The sequence below is a fragment of the Vombatus ursinus genome, unplaced genomic scaffold (genome assembly GCF_900497805.2).
Source record: "Vombatus ursinus unplaced genomic scaffold, bare-nosed wombat genome assembly UNPS02014807.1, whole genome shotgun sequence".
In the NCBI taxonomy this organism is placed as follows: Eukaryota; Metazoa; Chordata; class Mammalia; order Diprotodontia; family Vombatidae; genus Vombatus; species Vombatus ursinus.
In genome coordinates this window covers 40,001,702-40,022,110 of record NW_020954585.1, presented here as the reverse complement: position 1 = coordinate 40,022,110, position 20,409 = coordinate 40,001,702, and the positions used below count along the sequence as shown (strand labels likewise).

Here is a 20,409-nt window from a genome sequence, read left to right as displayed (position 1 = left end):
AGTCTAACATCACATTAGTTTTTTTTTTTTTTGTGGGGGCACTAAGGACTACTTTATTATACTTCACTCATAAGAACTTGTAATCCACTAAATTCCCACTAGATCTTTCCCAGAAATCACAGTGGATAGAGTACTGGATTTAGAGTCAGGAAGACTGGAGTCTTTCAAATCCTGTCTCAGATATTTACTAACTCAGGGCAGTTTACTTTACTCAGGGCAGTTCACTTAAATCTCTCAGCCTCAGTTTTCTCAGTTGTAAATTGGAATAATAATAGTACTTACCTCATGAGGTTTTTGTAAGGATCAAATGAGGTAATATATAGACATTATTTTAAAAACCTTAAAGTGCTACATAAAGGTGATGATAATTTACAGCTGTGTAGCTGAATTTCTCTTGTTTCATTCTACTGAAGTTAGCTTTTTTTTAATCCAAGTGAAAACTTAGCATTTAATCTTATTAAATTTTATCTTCTTAGGGTTTAGCCTAATGAAAAAATTTTTGGATGAAAAAAATATATGTATATTTTTTTTGCATGAGGCAATCAGGGTTAAGTGACTTGCCCAGGGTCACACAACTAGTAAGTGTCAAGTATCTGAAGTCAGATTTAAACTCAGGTCCTCCTGACTCCAGGGCTGGTGCTCTATCCACTGTGTCACCTACCTGCCCCTAAAATATATATATATATATATTTTTAGGCATTTGGGGTTAAGTGACTTGCCCAAGGTCACACAACTAGTAAGCGTCAAGTGTTTGGTCTGAGGCTGGAATTGAACTCAGGTCCTCCTGACTTCAGGGCCGGTGCTCTATCCACTGAAAAATAATTTTTTAAACCCTTTGTATGTGGGAAGCACTGAACCAAACAACAAGGATACAAATAGGAAAAAAAAAGAAACAAGGGAGTTCCTGCAGTCTAGAAATTTTCCTCCTTTTTAAACACTCTTTAAAAGATATTTTTATTGATGTCTTTTGTTTTTAAGTTGCCTAGACCTCCCCTTTTATTTTTCCAGAGATCCATCCCTTATAACAAATAATTTAGAACAAAAGGATTCAGCAAAGCTAATCTATCTATCATATATCATCTATCTATCATCTATCTCTATCTATCTACCATTTATCTATGTTTCTACTAATGTTACATGAAATGTTTCATGCATGAATTCACACCTCTGAAAGAAAAGTTTCCTATCTCTTCTTTGGGACCCAATTTGTTCTTTACAATTTCATAACATTGATTTTTGAGTGTTTTGTGATAGTTCTTTCCATTTATCTTGTAGTTATTGTGTATCTTGTTTCCTTGGTTCTGTTTACTTCACTTTGTATTAATTCATATAAATCTTTGCATGCTTCTCTGTACTAATTATGTTCAACATTTCTTATATCATAGTAATATTCTGTTATATTCATGTACTACATTTTGTGTAGTCATTCTCCAATCAATGAACATCTACATTATTTGTAGTTTTTTGCTATAACAAAAAGTATTGCTGTTAACATTTTGGTGTCTATGAAGTTTTTCTTTTCTTCAGTGACCTTCTTGGGAACATACACTTCGCAATGAGATTTTTGTGTCAAAGATATGGATGTTTTAGTCATTTTATTTGGGTAATTTCAAATTGTTTTCCAGAAAGAAAGGCATGTATCAATTCACCACTAATTTCACCAGTTCTATCATCAGTGCATTAATTTTCCTGTCATTCTGTAACCTTTCTAACAGAGAAGACTATTCTCTTTTATTATCTTTGCCACTTTTCTGGGTGTGAGGTGAAACCTCAGATATATTTTGAGTTATACTTTTATCACTAATTATTTGAAGCATTCTTTCATATGATTGTTAATAGTTTGAAATTCTTGTTTTGAGAACTCTTTGTTCATATCTTTTGACCACTTATCTTTTAGGGAATGGCCTTTGGTCATATATATTTCTGCTAAGGGGATATTTTTGAATCTTGCTTCTGGCATCTGCAAATTTGATAAGCATGTCACATATATCTTTATCTAAGTCACTGATAAAAATGTTCATTTATTTTTAACAGTCTTTTTTTTTACATTTTGAGTTCCAAATTCTTTCCCTCCCTTTAGCCATTTCCCACCCACTAAGAAGGCAAACTATGATATCAATTATTCATGTGAAGTCATGCAAAACATTTCCGTATTAGCCATGTTGCAAAAAACAAAACAAAACAAAACAAAACAAAAAACAAGGGGCAGCTAAGTGGCATAGTGAATAGAACACCAGCCCTGGAATCAGGAGGACCTGAGTTCAAATCTTGCTTCAGATACTTGACACTTACTAGCTGTGTGACCCCGGGCAAATTACTTAATCCTGATTGCCCGGAGAAAAACAAAAACAAGAAAAATTAAGTGAAAAAATTACACTTCAGTCTGCACTTAGAGTTCATTAGTTCTCTGGTGGTAGAGCTCATTTTGATGAAAAATGTTTAGAAAAAAATAGCTTCTGACTAATCTAGATCTCTGTGGACACTTCACTTGAGAATTCCTCCAAGTCAATTTTGAACCAATAAAGGTTACTTTTTGGGTTTTGTCATTCAGTTAGTTCTGAATCTACCAAATTAGACTGTTTTCTAGTTCACATCTTGCCATCTTGTCCATAGGAATGGTATGAAACACCCTGACAAAATTTTTGCCAAAGACCAGGACAGTTACATCTGTAGCATTTTCTTGATCTGCCAATCTAGTAAACTTATCAGAAAAGAAAATGAAGTTGGTCTGGCATTGGCTGTTCCTTGATCTTTATTTTAAAAATATGTTTTATTGATACCTTTTATCTGCATATCACAGTCATTTTCCTCCCTCCACCCCACTGAGCCCTCTCATGTGAGAAAGAAAAATAATTAAGTTAAAACATTTGATACTGTCTAATAATCATTACCTATTAGGGATTAAACCATGCTGACTCTTGGGTATCACCATTTTCTTTTCTACAAGCATACTAGCCATATCTTTAGTAATATGTCCTAGAATTTTACAGAGTATTAAATTCAAGTTCACTGGCCTGTGGTTTGAAGATGTCACTCTTGTGTCCATTTTTTAAAAATTAGGATATTTCCCCAATTTTTGTTAAATTACATCATCTCTCCCTTTCTCCTGTTATTTTTCAAAGATCGATGACAGTGCCTTTGCAATAATATCTACCAGTTCTTTCAAGATGCTGGTACCTAGTAACTTGAACTTAGCAGAAAAGTTGTCTTTTTTTTAAAATTAATTTATTTTGATTTATCAACATTCACTTCCATATGCTTTTGAGTTTAAAATTTTTCTCCCCCTTCCTCCCTACCACCCTCCCCAAAACAGCCCACAATCTGATATAGGCTATACATATACATTTCTATTAAACACATTTTCGCATTAGTGATGTTGTAGGAATTAGAACCAATAGGAAGACCCACCAGAAAGAGGAAACAAAACTCAACAGAAGAAAAAAAATAGCAAATGGTATGCTTCGATCTGCATTCAAACTCCATAGTTCTTTCTTTGGATGTGGATAGCACTTTCCATCATGAGGCCTTTGGAGATGTCTTAGATCCTTGTATTGCTGGGAAGGGTTAAGTCTAACAATATTAGTCATCGCACAATGTGGCTGTTATTGTGTACAATGTTCTCCTGGTTCTGCTCACTTCACTCAACATCAGACCATACAAGTCTTTCCAGGTTAGAAAAGTTAGGTCTTAATACCTGCCTATTTATCTTCAGATAAAAATAAGTAGAGTGCACACGGCATTCTTCTAATTGAACAGTTTTGTGAGTAGCAGAAAAGGAAATGAAGTTAGCCTGACAGGACTTGTTCTTGTTGAACCTCCACAGGCTTGTGGTTATCACCACTTCCCTTTCTACCAAGTCAGACCCAAGAAAATAGAAACCAGAGCAGGAAATTACTTCTAAGGGTGAATATGAGAAGACTAGTCAGGAAGAGATAAGCCTACCATGACCTGAGATTAAATGTTACAAACAGCTTTGTTAGCTGTGTTGAGGCAAAGAGGAAGATTAAAAAAAAATCCCTTTGTTGACATTTTCTACAGTAAAATTTTGCCATATGTTAAAGTTAAGCTCAATGGACTATGATAGTTTAAAAAAATCTTTTTTTTTTTTTTTAATCATGGACCATTTGCTTGCCTCTGGCCCAGTGACACCTCTGACATTGTCCACATTTCTCAGAGATAACCAATGAGGAGTCACATTTGCAAAATATGTATAGTACCTTGAGAGAGATTTCTTTCAGTGTTTTTTTTTTTAACTTTTTCAAGAGAGTTAAGTGCTTTTCTTCTCTTCCTTTATATTACATTACAATTCTCTTTTAGTTTTCTTGTTTAATATTTCCTAATCTGAAGACCATTCTCCTTGATAGAGGAGTGCCCTGGTGGCACAGTGGATAGAGCACTGGGCCTGGAATCAAGAAGATCTGAGGTCAAATTTGATTTAAGATACTCACCCACTATGTGACCATGGGCAAGTCATTTAACTGCTGTCTGAGTCAGTTTCCTCATGTATAAAATGGAGATAATAGTAGCATCTATTTCTCAAGGTTGTTGTGAAACTCAATTGAGCCAATATTTGTAAAGTGCCTAGCACTGCCTGGCACATAGTAGGCACTTATTAAATGCTTATTTCCTTTTTTCCTCCCTAGAAAAAACAACCCATAAACAAAATAAGAGGTGAACATTATAGAGAAGCTGGCTGCCAAAGGAGAAATGACATAATTTGTCATCATTGTGTCAGCAGTCCTCAGTCAGCACTCCTTAGCCCAGTGCCTGGCACATAGTAGGCACTATATAAGGGATTATTTTCTTCCCTTCACCCTGCCGCTATTAAAAAAAATTTTCCTCTTGACCTCAACATGGCTAACTAAGCCTTTTGTAACATTCACCCCAAACCTCATGTCATTGTAAGCTTTGTTGTTCTGGATGAGTCTCTTAAAAGATCACCCCAACTGAGATTCATTCTTAGCAGCATTTACTAGCCCTTCTTTATTTCTTAACTTTATTTTAAAAAAAAAAATTTTTATTAATTTTTTTTTATTTTTAACAAGTGTTTTTAAAACTTTGGGTTACAAATTTTCTCCCTTCCTCCCTTCCCACCTACCCTCATTGAAAAGACAAGCATCTCAATATAGGTTATAGATGTGTAGTCATGCAAAACACTTTCATATTAGTCCTGTTGTGAAAAACTAAGTATATTTCCCTTCATCCTATCCTACTCTCCATTTATTCTATTCTCTCTTTTGACCCTGTCCCTCCTCAGAAGTGTTTGCTTTTGATTATCCCCTCCCTCAATCTGCCCTCCCCTCTATCAACCCCCTGCTCTCTTGTCCCCTTCCCACCTTATTTTCCTGCAGAGTAAGATAGATTTCCATACCCCATTGTGTAAGTTATTCCCTCCTTAAACCAAATCCTATGAGAATAAGATTCACTCATTCCCTCTCACCTTCCCCCATTTCCCCTCCACTGTAAAAGCCTTTTCTTGTCTGTTTCATGTGAGATATTTTACCTCATTCCACTTCTCCCTTGCTCCTTCTCCCCATATAATCTTCTCCCTGCCTTAATTTTATTTTCCAGATATCACCCCTTCATCTTCAACTCACCCTGTGTCCTCTATCTATACAAACATATAATTTTTTTCCCTCCCATTACCCTAATATTGACAAAGGACTCATGAGTTACAAATATCATCTTTCCCTGCAAGAATGTAAACAGTTCAATCTTAATAAGTCTCTTATGATTTCTCTTTCCTGTTTACCTTTTCCATGTTTCACTTGAGTCTTGTATTTGAAGGTCAAATTTTCTATTCAGCTCTGATCTTTTCCTCAGGAATGCTTGAAAGTCCTCTATTTCCTTGAATTTCCATTTTTTTACCCTGAAGAATTATACTCAGTTTTGCTGGGTAGGTGATTCTAGGTTGTAGTCCTAATTCCTTTGCCCTCTGGAATATCATACTCCATGCCCTCCGGACCCTTAATGTAGAAGCTGCTAAATCTTGTGTTATCCTGATTGTGTTTCCACAATACTTGAATTGTTTCTTTCTGGCTGCTTGTAATATTTTCTCCTTGACCTGGGAATTCTGGAATTTGGCTACAATATTCCTAGGAGTTTTCCTTTGGGGATCTCTTTCAGGAGGAGATTGGTGGATTCTTTCAATTTCTATTTTGCCCTCTGGTTCTAAAATATCAGGGCAGTTTTCCTTGATAATTTCTTGAAAGATGATGTCTAGGTTCTTTTTTTTTGATCATGGCTTTCAGATAGTCCAATAATTTTTAAGTTCTCTCTCCTGGATCTATTTTCCAGGTCAGTTGTTTTTCCAATGAGATATTTCACATTCTCTTCTATTTTTTCATTCCCTTTGATTAGTGTTACAGTGACTTGATTTCTCAAATTGTCCCTCTCTTCCAATTTCTCCATTCTAATTTTTAAGGAAGTATTTTCTTCAGTAAGCTTTTGGACTTCCTTTTCCATTTGGCTAAGTTTGCTTTTAAGGGCATTCTTCTTATTGGCTTTTTGGACCTCCTTTGCCATTTGGGTTAGGCTATTTTTTAAGGTGTTATTTTCTTCAGTATTTTTTTGGGTCTCCTTTAGCTTCACTCTCAGTTTTTCCTCTACTTCTCTTATTTGCTTCTCAAAATCCTTTTTGAGCTCTTCTATGGCCTGGGACCAATTAATATTTTTCTTGGAGGCTTTGGATGTAGGAGCTTTGGCTTCACTGTCTTCTTCTGGTTGTATGTTTTGATCTTCTTTGTCATCAAAGTAAGATAATATAGTCTAACTCTTTTTATGCTGCTTGCTCATGATCTGGACAATTACTTGAGTTGTAAACTCTTTGTTAAGGTAGGAGTCTGTTTCCAGTGTGGAGAATATACTGTCCCAAGCTTCAGGGGTTTTGTGCAGCTGTGTTCAGAAATACTTCTAGGGACCTGTAAATTTTCAGTTCTTCCAAGGTGGTATGATCAAGGGTGAGGTGTTTACTCCTTTCCTGGCCTGTGCTCTGGTCTATGAGCACTCTTTTCTGTCTTGGAACTGTGAGGAGGGTTTCCTCTCCACAACCACTACAAGCTCCACCACACCAGCATTCTTCCTCGCCCTAGGACCACTATCCAGAACTGTGACCCAGATCGAAGCACGGGCAAAGCAAGAGAATTCTGCACCAGCAGAGAGATCCCTGCAATCCCCCTCTAATCAGCCACTCAACTCCCCCTCAGTCTGTGGGCTGAAAGCTCAGGAGGCAGCCACAGCCCTGAGGGCATGCTCAGGACTTGCGGCTGAGACCTAGCTCTTTCTCTCACCTCAGTCACAGACTTTTCCCACTGACCTTCTAAGTTGTCTTTGGCATTCATGGGTTGAGAAGTCTGGAAACCGCCACAGCTGCCTGCGATTCAGTCCTCTGAGGTCTGCTCCAGGTTTGCTGAGGCCTTCGCACCCATGCCAAACTGTGTTCCTCTCCCAGCCCAGTGCGATATACCTTTCTGATCAACCATCCAAGTTGTCTTGGACTGGAAATTTGTTTCACTCTGTCTTTTTGTGGGTTCTGCTGCTTTAGAATTTGTTTAAAGCCATTTTTTATAGGTATTTGGAGGGGTTTGGGGGACAGCTTAAGCAAGTCACTGCTTTTACTCTGCCATCTTGGCTCCGCCCCCTCCCCTCTTAACTTTATTCAAATTGAAATTATTACATTATTTACTTAAATTTAAATTTCACTTGACTTAATTTAAATGATTTAAATTTACTTCAATTTCTTAAATTTCTACGTATCCATGTTGATCCCTTTAGATACCTTCTCTCTTCATTTGGTCATTTGTGTTTGTGTTTTCATGCCCTGTTAATCACTTTTGTTTTACCTTTTTTCATCTAATCTTCAGTTTATTATCTTTGGAAGACAAAACAGAAGCAAATAGGATTGAATAGTTCTGCCTTCTTCTGTTATCTGTTATTACCTTGTTCTTGGTAGCATCCTAACCCATTTATCTTGAGATCTGTTACTTATGTCTTGGGATCCTACTTGTCCTTAATTTGGACCTTTGAAATCTTACCTTAAAATGTAGGGTGGACATCAGACCCTAGTTAGTTCTAAGTTTATTATCATTCGACATTGGCAGCCAATCCTATTGGCAGAGTCAGTGCCCCTTATCACCTTTTCCACCTTTTGAAGAATGAAATGTCATCAAGAGAAGCCACAGTTTCTCAGCCTTGTTGATTTTTATCACTGACAGAGGGTGCCCATTTCAGTTTTGAATAGTTCTGTTGTTAGGAAGTTCTTCCTTATTAAGTCTCTGCTACTTTTAATCCTAGCTCTTACTTCTGCCTTCCAGCATGGATCAGAATAGAGACATATCTATTGCATGCACAGTAGATAAGAGCACGGAACTTGGAATCTGGAAGACCTGAGGTCAAATACAGCCTCAGGCACTTACTAGTTGTGTGATCCAGGGCAAGTCATTTAACCTCTGCCTCAGTTTCTTCATTTTAAAAATGTGAGTATTAATAGCATCTACTTTACAGAGTTGTTGTGAGGATCAAATGAGCTAAGAAATGTAAAGCACTTTGTAAGCCATAAAGTAATATATAAATCCTACCTATTATCATTAATAATTCCTCTTCTACTGTATAGCTCTTGGAATATCTGAATAGTGTTTTTGTGTTTCCTTTCAATAGTTTTTTCCCCCTCCCAGGGTTAAACACCCAGGTTGAATTTACCGTATCTGGCATGTTCTCTAATTTTCTCATTTTGTTATCCTTTGTTTGCACATGTTTCAGCATATCTATATCTTTCTTGAAATAATGGGGCTAGAATCAGAAATAGTATTCCATATGTAGTGACAAGCATAAAATAAAGCAGGACCTTTACCTCCCTAGTTCTGGACCCTGTGTCTCTCTTGATGCTTGAAGCTATTAACTTCCTTGGCTACTATGCCATACTATTGATTCATATAGAACATACAGTCCACTAAAAACCTCTGATCTTTTATGCAGGAGTGTTTTTTTTTGCTCCATCTTCTCTGTCCTGTATTTATGAAGCTGATTTTTTGATCCAAGAGCAAAACTTTATATTTATTGCCATTAAGTTTCATTCATTTTATTTACTCTGGCTTGTCATTCCATCCCATAGAAATCTTTTTGGGTCTTGATTCTGTTATCTAACATGTTAGTTATTCCTCTTAATTTTGTCATAGTCAAATTTGACAAGCATTCCTTGTCTCTAGAGAGACCTTCCACTGAGTGGATATTTATCCATTAATGATAAAGAGAGAGAAGGGAAATAAGTATTTACTACTATGTTCCAGGTACTGTACTAAGTGCTTTTGTACATATGACCTCATTTAATCCGCACTACAACCTAGTGAGATAGGTGCTATTATTATCCCCATTGCTTAATTGGAAGACCCTGAAGCAACCAGATTAAGTGACTTGCCCAGGGCCACACAGATGGTAAGGCTTGTCTGATGCTGGATTTGAATTCGGGTCTTCTAGACTTCAGGCTTGATGCTCTATCTCAGTCTCTTTCAACAGTTCTTTCTTTTCTTCCTCATCAAAGTAATTTCTGCTTCCGTTTCAAGAATTTTATTCTTGAAAGTTGCCCATTACTCTTGAAATGACTTGTATAGAATATAAGGCCTTTGGATCCTTTCTAACTTTTCTCCAAAACCTTTGAATTATTCTCTTTTGTGACGTGGGATACACTTTAGATCTGAAGTGTCAAACTTGTGGCCTGGGCCTGCAAAACTCCCCAGTGGCAGTAGAACCAGATTAAAATGTAATTGGGAAATGTTTAACAAAATAAATAATATTACAGTATAACATAGATAATGTTACTTTTTGGTTTTCTGATTCAGTGTTCCTGTAGAAATCTGTTTCAACTTGAGTTTGACATCCCTGCTTTAGACTGTGCCTTGCTTTGCTTTCTTTACTCTTTATGAATTGTCTTATGGAGTGGTATATGTCAAAAGTAGAACTTCAAACAAGGTCTTCCCGGTTCTAAGGTCAGCTCTTCATCTACTGTGTCGCATAGCTTCTCCTTCCCATGCTATCATAGCCCTCCCACTTCAGTAGATACTGGGGTGCTGTCTGCTGTTGCTGGGAGTCCCTAGTGGCATGGGTTATGAAATCCTCCTGCCTTTAGTTGATTAAATGTTGTCATATATGTAAAGTACTTAGCATAGGACTGGCATATAGTAGAGGCTTAATAAATGTTTATTTCCTTCTTCTGCCTTTCTTCCTTCCTCCTTCCCTTTCTACCTCCTATGAGTTCCTGGGAAGAGATTGGATAAAGTTGGTAGGTGAAATTTAGGAATAAATTTAGCTGTGTGTCCCAACACCTTATAGAAGGTAGGGTAGATAGTTAAGGTAGAGTAAGATAAGCCACTGGACTGATCATATGGACAATGAGAAGAATTCTACTGGAGTGCCTCTTGGTCAGCTGAAAGTTCTTGGTGGACAGGCAGATTTAGTCTCCTATAACAGTAGTAGCTCATGCTTTTATAGTAATTTGAGGTTTATAAAGTATTTCATACACATTATATTATTTGGTCCTTAAAACAACTGTCTGAACTGGATGGCATTATCCCTGTTTTACAGATGAAGAAACAGGCATGGAGAGGTTAGGTGACTTGTATAGGCTCTGAGAACAAAGCTCTTGTCAGGTCTAGGCTTTGGTGAATCTGGATGTTTTAGTTTCAGAGAAGTGACTTTTCAGCTCCTGACTGTGCCTTATTTTTGCCCCCTGCTTTACTCCCTGGTTTAAAGGCCCTATTGCTTAGGCTACGTGGTCCAAATACCTGCTTGCTTGATTTGAGCTGGCAGTTTTCTTGATCCTCCGCCCCTCTCCACTAGTGACCTGGTATTTCAGTACCCGTCTTGTTTTGGCACACAGCTAGTGTGGATAGGCAGTATTCTTCTTGTTGATAGACAGTATAATTCTAAAATTAACTCCCACAGAAGGTCAACTGCCTCACCAGGTGACTGATGCCCTCTGCTGGTGTCTGAAAAACCAAATTCAGCCCTCAAGTTGTCTCTCTGATAGATGGCATGTAAGTGGATCATACAGTCCATTATAGATAGATAGATAGATAGATAACCCTACCCTATATACTCAAAGAATAAAATGCTTAACTGTGGTGTTCAGACTTATGAGTAAGGCAGTATATGATATAAATTTACATATAGCTTTATGTAGGACCCTCTTTCTTTAAACACCTCTGTGATCTGATTGGTTCCCTTGGATTCACTTATCTCTATACAGATGACTATAGGTCCTTCCTTCCTTCCTTATTTCCTTCTTTCCTTCTTTCTTTCCTTCCTTCCTTCCTTCCTTCCTTCCTTCTTTTCATCTATTTCTTTCCAATCCTATTCTTACCAGCCAATTATTAGATAGTTGAAACTTGCTGATGCACAGGCATCTCAAATTCAACATGTACAAAACAGACATCATTACCTTTCTCTCCAACAAGCCTCCTCTGATCTTCCCTATTTCTTTTGAAGGAAATGTTCTCCATCCAGTCACAAAGATCAGCAACTATGGAGTCATATTTGCCTCCTCATCTTTGTCTACCCCATATATGTAATCTTTTACTGCCTTGTCACTTCTACCCCTTCAACTTTTGTCATATCCATTGCCTTTTATCCATTTGCATGGCCACCACTCTAGTTCAGGCTCTCATCACACCTTGCCTAGACTACTGCAATAGCCACCTGGCAGCTTTCTCTGCTTCAAGTGTCTTCTCTGTCCAGTCCATACTCCACATAGATGCAAAAGTGATATTCATAAACCACTGGTCTGACCATGCCATTCCCCGCTCAAGAAACCCCAGGGCTCTCCATTGCCTCTAGGCTCAAGTATAAACTCCTCTGTCATTTAGAGCCTTTTATAATCTGGCTTTAGCTGATCAAAGTGGCTTTTTCTTTCTTTCTTCCTTCCTTCCTTCCTTTCTTTCTTTCTTTCTTTCTTTCTTTCTTTCTTTCTTTCTTTCTTTCTTTCTTTCTTTCTTTCTTTCTTTCTTTCTCTCTTTCTTTTTAAAATTAATTAATTAATAATTTTTTAGTTTTCAACATTTGCTTCCACAAGATTTTGAGTTCCAAATTTTCTCCCTCTCTCCTCTCTCCCCACCCCATGATGGCATGCATTCTGAATACCCCTTCCTCTAATCTTCCCTCCCTTCTGTCACCCCCCTCTTTCTTTCTTTCTGCGGTATCTGATAGATTACATTGCATTCTCCATCTCTCTGTCTTTGTACAAGCTGTTCCCCATGCCTTTCCTTACCTGTCTCTTGGAATCCCTTTGTTGTTGTTGCTGCTCATTTGTTTCAGTTATGTCCAATTCTTTTCGACCCCATTTGGGTTTTTCTTGACAAAGATACTTGAGTGGTTTTGCCATTTCCTTTTCCAGCTCATTTTCTAGTTGAGCACCTGAAGCAAACAGGGTTAAGTGACTTGCCCAGTGTCACTCTACTAGTAAATGTCTGAGGCCGTTTTTGAACTTGGGAAGATGAGTCTTCCTGATTCCAGGCCTGGTGCTCAAAGCTTACCTCAAGTGCCATTTTTTGCCTGAAGACTCTTCTGATCCACCTACCTGGTAGTGCCGCCTTCCACAAAATAACCTTGTACTTTTTTGTACATACTTATTTTATATCCACTTTTATACGGAAAGAAGATATGTACATGATGTCTCTCCTGGTAGGCTAGAAGCTTCTTGAGGGCAAGGACTATTTTGTTTGTCTTTGTATTGCAAGTGCTTAACATAATACCTGGCCCATAATAAATGTTTAATAAATGCTTGCTTCAAGTTTTACAAAGCTCTTTCTGCATAAGTTAAGTCCTGCAAGGAACATAGTTCCAGAAATATTGCTCTCATTTTACAATTGACGAAACTGAAGTTCAGAGAGAAGAAATAGTTTGCCCAGGGTCAACCTACCAAGTAAGTTCCCGAGGTCAAATTGAACCCTTCTCATTTGGAATCCAGTGCTGTCTCTATATTGCCTGGAACTTGCCATCTTTCTCCCTCCTAGATACTTGGCCAATGCTGCTCTTTCATGGTAAAGGAAGAGGTTAAATGAAAAAATATGACCACATCAATGTAAGAGGTGCTTTATATAATTATGTAACTAGAATAATAGAATTCTGTAGAATTTTAAACAGTGTTTATCTTTAGGTAATCACAGTTGGCTCCTGAAATGTCAGGCCTCTAGGATAACAAGATTTTGAATTACAAAATTCCTTTAATTTTTATCTATGTACTATTGATTTTAATTTGCACTTTAATTTTGAATCAACATTCAAAGTTCAAAATTGCCATAACTTATTTGTTTTTTCCTTTGACTTAGTATCTTCTTGGTGCTATTTAGGGGCTTATTCAATATAATTTCTCTCAGGCTACTCTCATGCATATCTACACTCTCTGGCTTTCCATTTTCTGATACTGTAATTTAGCTTTCCTTAATTTCTTCCCAGGCAGCTAAGTGGTACAGTGGATAAGAGCACTGGGCCTGGAGACAGAAAGACTAGAATTCAAATCTAGCCTCAGGCACTTACTAGCTATATGACCTTGGGGAATGACTTAACCTCTGCCTTCATAAAACTGGAGAAGAAACTGGCAAACTGCTCCATTATCTTTGTCAAGAAAACCCTATGGATGGTTGATCCACAGGGTCATGAAGAGTTGGACATGGCCGAGCAACAAAAACAACAAATTTCTTCCTGGTTGTATATGTATATTTTTATGATGTAAAAGTGAGATGTTTACTCTTCTGGTATACATATTGTATTCTATTTATGGATTATTCATTATCTTCCCTGACTTTAGTTCTATAGGTTACTAGAACTATCTAGATCTGTGTCCTTAATTCCTTCATTAAGGACTCTAATTTATTTAATCAGTCCCCTTATTTATTTAGACATCAGGGCTATTTTTCTCTTAATACTTTATCTACAGTAAGTGAATACTTCTAGTATTACTCATTAATGGATAAAGAAACATCCTCCTATTTTGATTTAATCAAGATTTAGTACTTATAAAACAATGAAGATGGAAGCAATAGATTTGGAGTATCAATTTAAATCTCAGGAATCACTGAGTTTTAGAGTGCTGTGGGACCTTGTGGATATTCTAGTATGATGTCTTTATTTTGCAGTTGAGAGTATAGGCCCTCAGAGGTTAAATGATTTAGCTAGTTAATGGCCAAACTCTAGATAGTTGATTTTATCAATATTCAGTGTGCATCATCCATAAACTATAGGCAAAATATGGAAAAACTGCATAGTGTGTTGTCATTATACAACTTGTTTTAATTTTAGGTGCTACTGTGGAAGATTGGTTGGAGACCACCATGGGATGGCATATCACAGGACTGCCTCTTCAACTACTGGAGGCCAAGAAGAGGAAGAATGGTCTGTGGAAAAACACACAAAGAAAAGTCCTACTGATACCTTTGGCACTATTAACTTCCAGGATGGAGAACATACCTGCCATGCCAAGGTTTGTTAATAATACTAAGATTTTATTCAGCTTTAATTAAGAATAACCTTATGTTAGTACTCTAACACAAGGAGAAAAGTTAATTGTAAGAAGGATAGTTATGGGTGCTTTCTTTTTTTTTTTTTGAAAATTTTTTTGTTAATTTTTTTATTTTTAGTTTTCAACATTCACTTCCACAAGATTTTGAGTTCCAAATTTTCTCCCCATCTCTCTCCTCCCCCCACCTAATGACAGTGTGCATTCTGAAAACCCTTTTCCCCAATCTGCCCTCCCTTCTATCTCCACCCTACCTTCTCTTATCCCCTTCCCCTTCTATTTTCCTGTAGGACAGTATAGATTTCTATATCCCTTTGCCTGTATATCTTATTTCCCAGTTACATGTAAAAACAATTTTTAACATTTATTTTTAAAACTTTGAGTTCCAATTTCTTTCCCTTCCTACCGCCCCACCTTCCCTCATTGAGAAGGTGAACAATTCGATGTGGTTTATACATGAGTAGTCATGAAAAACACTTCCATAATAGTCACATTGTGAAAGACTAACTGTATTTCGCTCCATCCTATCCTGCTCACCCCGTTTTTTCTATTCTCTTCTTTGACCCTGTCCCTCCTCAAAAGTGTTTGCTTTTGATTACCCCCTCCCCAAATCTGCCCTCCCTTCTATCATCTCCCTCCCTGTTATCCCTTCCCCCTCCCCATTTTCCTGTAGGCTAAGATAGATTTCCATACCCAATTGAGTGTGTATGTTATTCCCTTCTTAAACCAAATCCAATGACAGTAAGATTCACTCATTCTCTCTCACATCCACCCTCTTCCACTCCACTGAAAAAGCTTTTTCTTGTCTGTTTTATGTGAGATAATTTACCACATTCTACCTCTCCCTTTTTCCTTCTCCCAGTACAATCCTCTCTCATCCCTTAGTTTTATTTTTTATATATCATCTCTTCATATTCAACTCTCCCTATGCCCTTTCTCTCTCTCTCTCTCTATATATACACATATACATATATATATACATTTATATTCCCTCCAACTACCCTAATATTGAGAAAAGTCTCATGAGTTACAAATATAATGTTTTCATGTAGGAATGTAAACAGTTCAGCTTTAATAAGTTCCTTATGATTTCTCCTTCCTGTTTACCTTTTCATGCTTCTCTTGAGTTTTGTGTTTGAAAGTCTAATTTTCTATTCAGCTCTGATCTTTTCATCAAGAATGCTTGAAAGTCCTCTATTTCATTGACTATCCATTTTTCCCTTGAAGAGTTATACTCAGTTTTGCTGTGTAGGTGATTCTTGGTTTTGATCCTAGCTCCTTTTACCTCCAGAATAACATATTCCAAGCCCTCCAGTCATTTAATGTACAAGCTGCTAAATCTTGTGTTATTCTAATTGTGTTTCCACAATACTTGAATTGTTTCTTTCTGGCTGCTTGCAATTTCTCCTTAACCCGGGAACTCTGGAATTTGGCTACAATCTTCCTAACACTTTTCCTTTGGGGATCTCTTTCAGAAGGTGATTGGTGAATTATTTCCATTTCTATTTTACCCTCTGGTTCTAGAATATCAAGGCCGTTTTCCTTGATAATTTCTTGAAAGATGATGTCGAGGCTCTTTTTTTTTTTTTTTTCATCATGGCTTTCAGGTAGTCCAATAATTTTAAAATTATCTCTCCTGGATATATTTTCCAGGTCAATTGTTTTTCCCATGAGATATTTTACATTGTCTTCTATTTTTTCATTCTTTTGGTTTCATTTGATAATTTCTTTATTTCTCATAGAGTCATTAGCTTTCATTTGCTCCATTCTAATTTTTAACAAAGTATTTTCTTCAGTGAGCTTTTGGACCTCCTTTTCCTTTTGGCCAATTCTGCTTTTTAAGGCATTCTTCTTCTCATTGGCTTTTTTGACCTCTTTTGGGTTAGTCTATTTTTTAATGTGTTATTTTTTTCAGTATTTTTTTTTTAGATCTTTGTTTTAGCAAGCTGTTGACTTGTTTTTCATGATTTTCTTGCATCACTCTCATTTCTCTTCCCAATTTTTCCTCTACTTCTTTTACTTGCTTTTCAAAATCCTTTTTAAGCTCTTCCATGGCCTGAGACCAATTTCATATTTTTTTGAAGGCTTTGGATGTAGGAACTTTGACTTTGTTGTTTTCTTCTGGTTGTATGTTTTGATCTTATTTATCACCAAAGAAAGATTCTATTGTCTGAGTTTTTTTCCACTATTTGCTTGTGTTCCCAGCCAATTACTTCACTTTTAAACTCTTTGTTAAGATAGGGCTCTGCTTCCAGTGGAGGGTGTACTGTCCCAAGCTTCAAGGGTTTTGTGCAGCTGTTTTCAGAGATACTTCCAGGGACCTGTACATTTTCAGTTCTTCCAAGATGGTATGATCAAGGAGAGGTGTTTATTCCTTTCCTGGCCTGTGCTCTGGTCTATGAGTGACCATAAGCACTCTTTTCTGCCTTGGAACTGTGAGAAGGATTCCCTTTCCTTTGCCACCACAAGTTCCAGCCCCAGGACTGCCACTCAGGACCGCAATCTAGATGCAAGCACAGGCAAAGCAAGAGAATCCCTCCTCATTGCCAGCAAAGAGATCCCTGCAGTCCCCCTCTGATCAGCCACTTGATTCCCTCACTGTATGGTGTGTGGGCCAACAGCTCTGGAAGTAACCACTGCTACAGTGGCTGCTGCCCTGGGGCTGCGCTAGGGCTGGACCTGGACCAGGACCACGCTCCTCTCTCACACCCAGGTCCAACAGACCTTTCCCACTGACCTTCTAAGTTGTCTTTGGAGTTTGTGGGTTAAGAAGTCTGGAAACTGCCACAGCTTTTTGTGATTCAGTCTTCTCAGGCCTGCTTCAAGTTCGCTGGAGCCCCGTCTTTGCCTGGGTGGCCCATGTTGAACTGCACTCCTCTCCTAGCCTGGCACAACAGATCTTTCCCATCAACCATTCAGGTTGTCTTGGGCTGGAAATTTGTTTCAAATATTTGACATGTCATATGGAAGAGGGAATACATTTATTTTGCTTGGTCTCATGAGGCAGAATTAGGAACATTGTTACAGATAGTTAGATTTTAACTTGGTATTAGGGAGAACTTCCTAATAATTAGAGTTGTTCTAAAGTTAGATGATCTCCCTTGGGAAATTATGAATTCCTTTTTATTAGTGTATTTCATTTGGTTGTTGGATGACTATTGGTTAGATGTGTTATAAAGAAGTTAATGCATTAGATAGGGGTATTAATGAGGTGATATCTGAGATCTCTTTTAATATCAAGAACCCATGACCCTAAAACAAATATATGTTATTTTGGGATTTCCTGTTGTGGATTTTTTTTTTGTAACATTACCACATTTCATTAGGTATAAACAATTAATAGCTCATAGTAGAGCAAAAAGTGTTAATTGTGGGAAAAGCACTATAGTAGGAATTCCACATAAGGAAATTTTAGATTTTTAAAAATTATAGAATTTTAAATTTCCTAGTATATCAGCTAAAAACATCATACTTGTATCCCTTATTTTAATTCATTTAAATTATTAGGCTATGCAGCAGCGCTTTCTATAGTAGCAAAGAACTGGAAATAGAGTTGGTATTTATCAAATGGGGAATGCCTAAACAAATTGTTGTACATGAATGAGTTTAATGGAAAATACTGCAGTGTATGAAACATGATGGATACAGAAAAGCTTGGGAAGACTTTTAGAAACTGATGCAACATGAAGTAAGCAGAATTTTAAAAAAAACATACACACACACATATATAAACAATAAATACAATAATGTAAATGTAAACAACAACAACAAAAACACAACCAAAATTAAATTCTTTGAAGTGATAATTATCAAGCTTGGATTGAAAGAAGCAATTTGAGAAGACACCTTTATGTGTTTTTGTTGCAGAAATGAGAGACCATCGGTGTCCCATTGGTGCTTAGAATGTAATACTTTTTTGATGTCCTGTTAAGCTCTGTGGGACTTATTTCTTTCTTATTTTCTTTATACTTTATTATAAGGAGTGACTCTTTGGGAGGGGAAGAGGGGGAAAATACAGTGGGAAATGGATGACTTAGAAATGAAAGACAGCAAAAAAGTTATTTTTAAAATTATGTGGTTATGTATAATAGTCCTATGAACAACAGCAACAAAGAAACAAAATCTAGTCTCTAATCATCCATATTTACTAAAATTCTGTTCCTTAATGTTATTTATATATTTGCTAAAGTGTTTGGTTATATGTAGTGTGCCTCTTATCCTCTCAAGAACCTTGGTGAAGCTGCTTTGGGAATGGCAGGAGAGGAATTGACTTATAGTTCTTAGAAATAGATGTGTGTGTGTGTGTGCATGTGTGTGTGTGTGTAGTAAACATCTCAGTGAAATGTAATGTATCAGTAACCCTCTCTGTTTTCTCAGTTTTCTCATCTATAAAATGGGGACAATAATAGCACCTATTTCACAGGATTGTTTGTGAGAATCAAATGCACTAATATATGTAAAAATACTTTGCAAACCTTAAAATGTTGTATGAGTGTTAGCTATTATTATCAATAATAATAATGATAGCTGGCATTATTATTATTTATAGCTAGCATTAAAACAAATTGTGACTATTTATAATAACAATAGTTAGCCCCAATATATTATAATATATAATTTATTATTATAATTAATTAAATATAAGTAATATATAATCACACAATATATGATATACCATTAATAATATTTGTTGTACTATGATTATATAACACATAACATTATTAATAAACTATATCAGTGTTATTAATATATAATATATAAATACAATATAATGATTACTAATTGTGGCTATATTAAAAGACTCACTGTTTTTCTAACATTATGCTTTATTATTACTATTTATTTTTACTTTACATTATTACTATTTATTTTATTTATCTGTCTATATTTATATTTCAGTATATACGAACATCTTATGATACAAATTTGGAGCAGTTATTACATCTCATGTTGAAAGAATGGAAAATGGAACTGCCAAAACTTGTGATCTCTGTTCATGGGGGCATTCAGAACTTTGTGATGCCCCGCAAACTGAAGCAGGTTTTCGGTCAAGGGCTGATCAAAGCTGCAGAGACAACTGGAGCATGGATAATAACTGAAGGCATCAACACAGGTAGAGCCCCCCCCCCTTCATTAGCCTTCTTCATTTCTCACTTCTCTCTTTGTCTGGTCCATTCTGGGCAGTGGGTTAGTGGCCATGATGTCATCACACTTTGTAGAAGTCCTAGCGTATGTGGTGTTTTGTGGTGGATTAGGTTACAAAACTAAGTGACCTGAAAATCAAACTGGGAGGTAAATTGCATGCATTGTCTGAAAAATGCTGGTAGTGCAAAAATGAAATAACTGAAAGTTAAATTTTTTTCCTTCTGTCACAGAAGCAAGGAAACCTCCCCCTCCCCTAACTATTTTCTCCTGAGTCTCCAATTATGGAAAGATTAAAAAAAAAAAGAAATTTTTAGTTTATGCTGTCTACATTATAATTGTGTCAGCACATATTTTCAGCAATTCATTGATGCAATCATGGCCACATTTCAGGCAATTCATTTTAGTGAAATGTATTGTGATTTTATTGAATATATTGCAACTGATTTTAAAAATATTCTTTTATCATCTTTTTATCAAAATAGATCATTGCTGAGGATTCCTATGCCTCTCCTTACTTTCACTTCTAACCTTGAAAGATAATCAATACTTATTTACTATATGATTTTATATTTCTAGCATCTCTTCCAAGAGTCCCCCTCTCTATTCCCACAGCCAACATCCTTGTACCAACCCACATTGCTACCTATCTAGACTATTGCAGTACTTTTCTAATAGATTTTCCAGTGTCAAATCTTCCTTTTCTGCAAAACCATTCCTCTTCTAAAACATCTTTATTGTCTCTCTGTTGATACCCAAGTGAA

The 20,409-nt window shown here is 36.6% G+C and overlaps 1 protein-coding gene across 1 annotated transcript in view; it reads left to right on the top strand.

The window, feature by feature from the left end:
• LOC114052128 (transient receptor potential cation channel subfamily M member 6-like) overlaps nt 1–20,409 on the top strand; it is a 65,998-nt gene that overhangs the window by 31,265 nt on the left and 14,324 nt on the right. The window contains exons 3-4 of the mRNA XM_027874627.1: nt 14,287–14,467; nt 19,403–19,616. Coding sequence (XP_027730428.1) covers nt 14,287–14,467; nt 19,403–19,616 — 395 coding nt within the window. The remainder of the gene's footprint in view (nt 1–14,286; nt 14,468–19,402; nt 19,617–20,409) is intronic.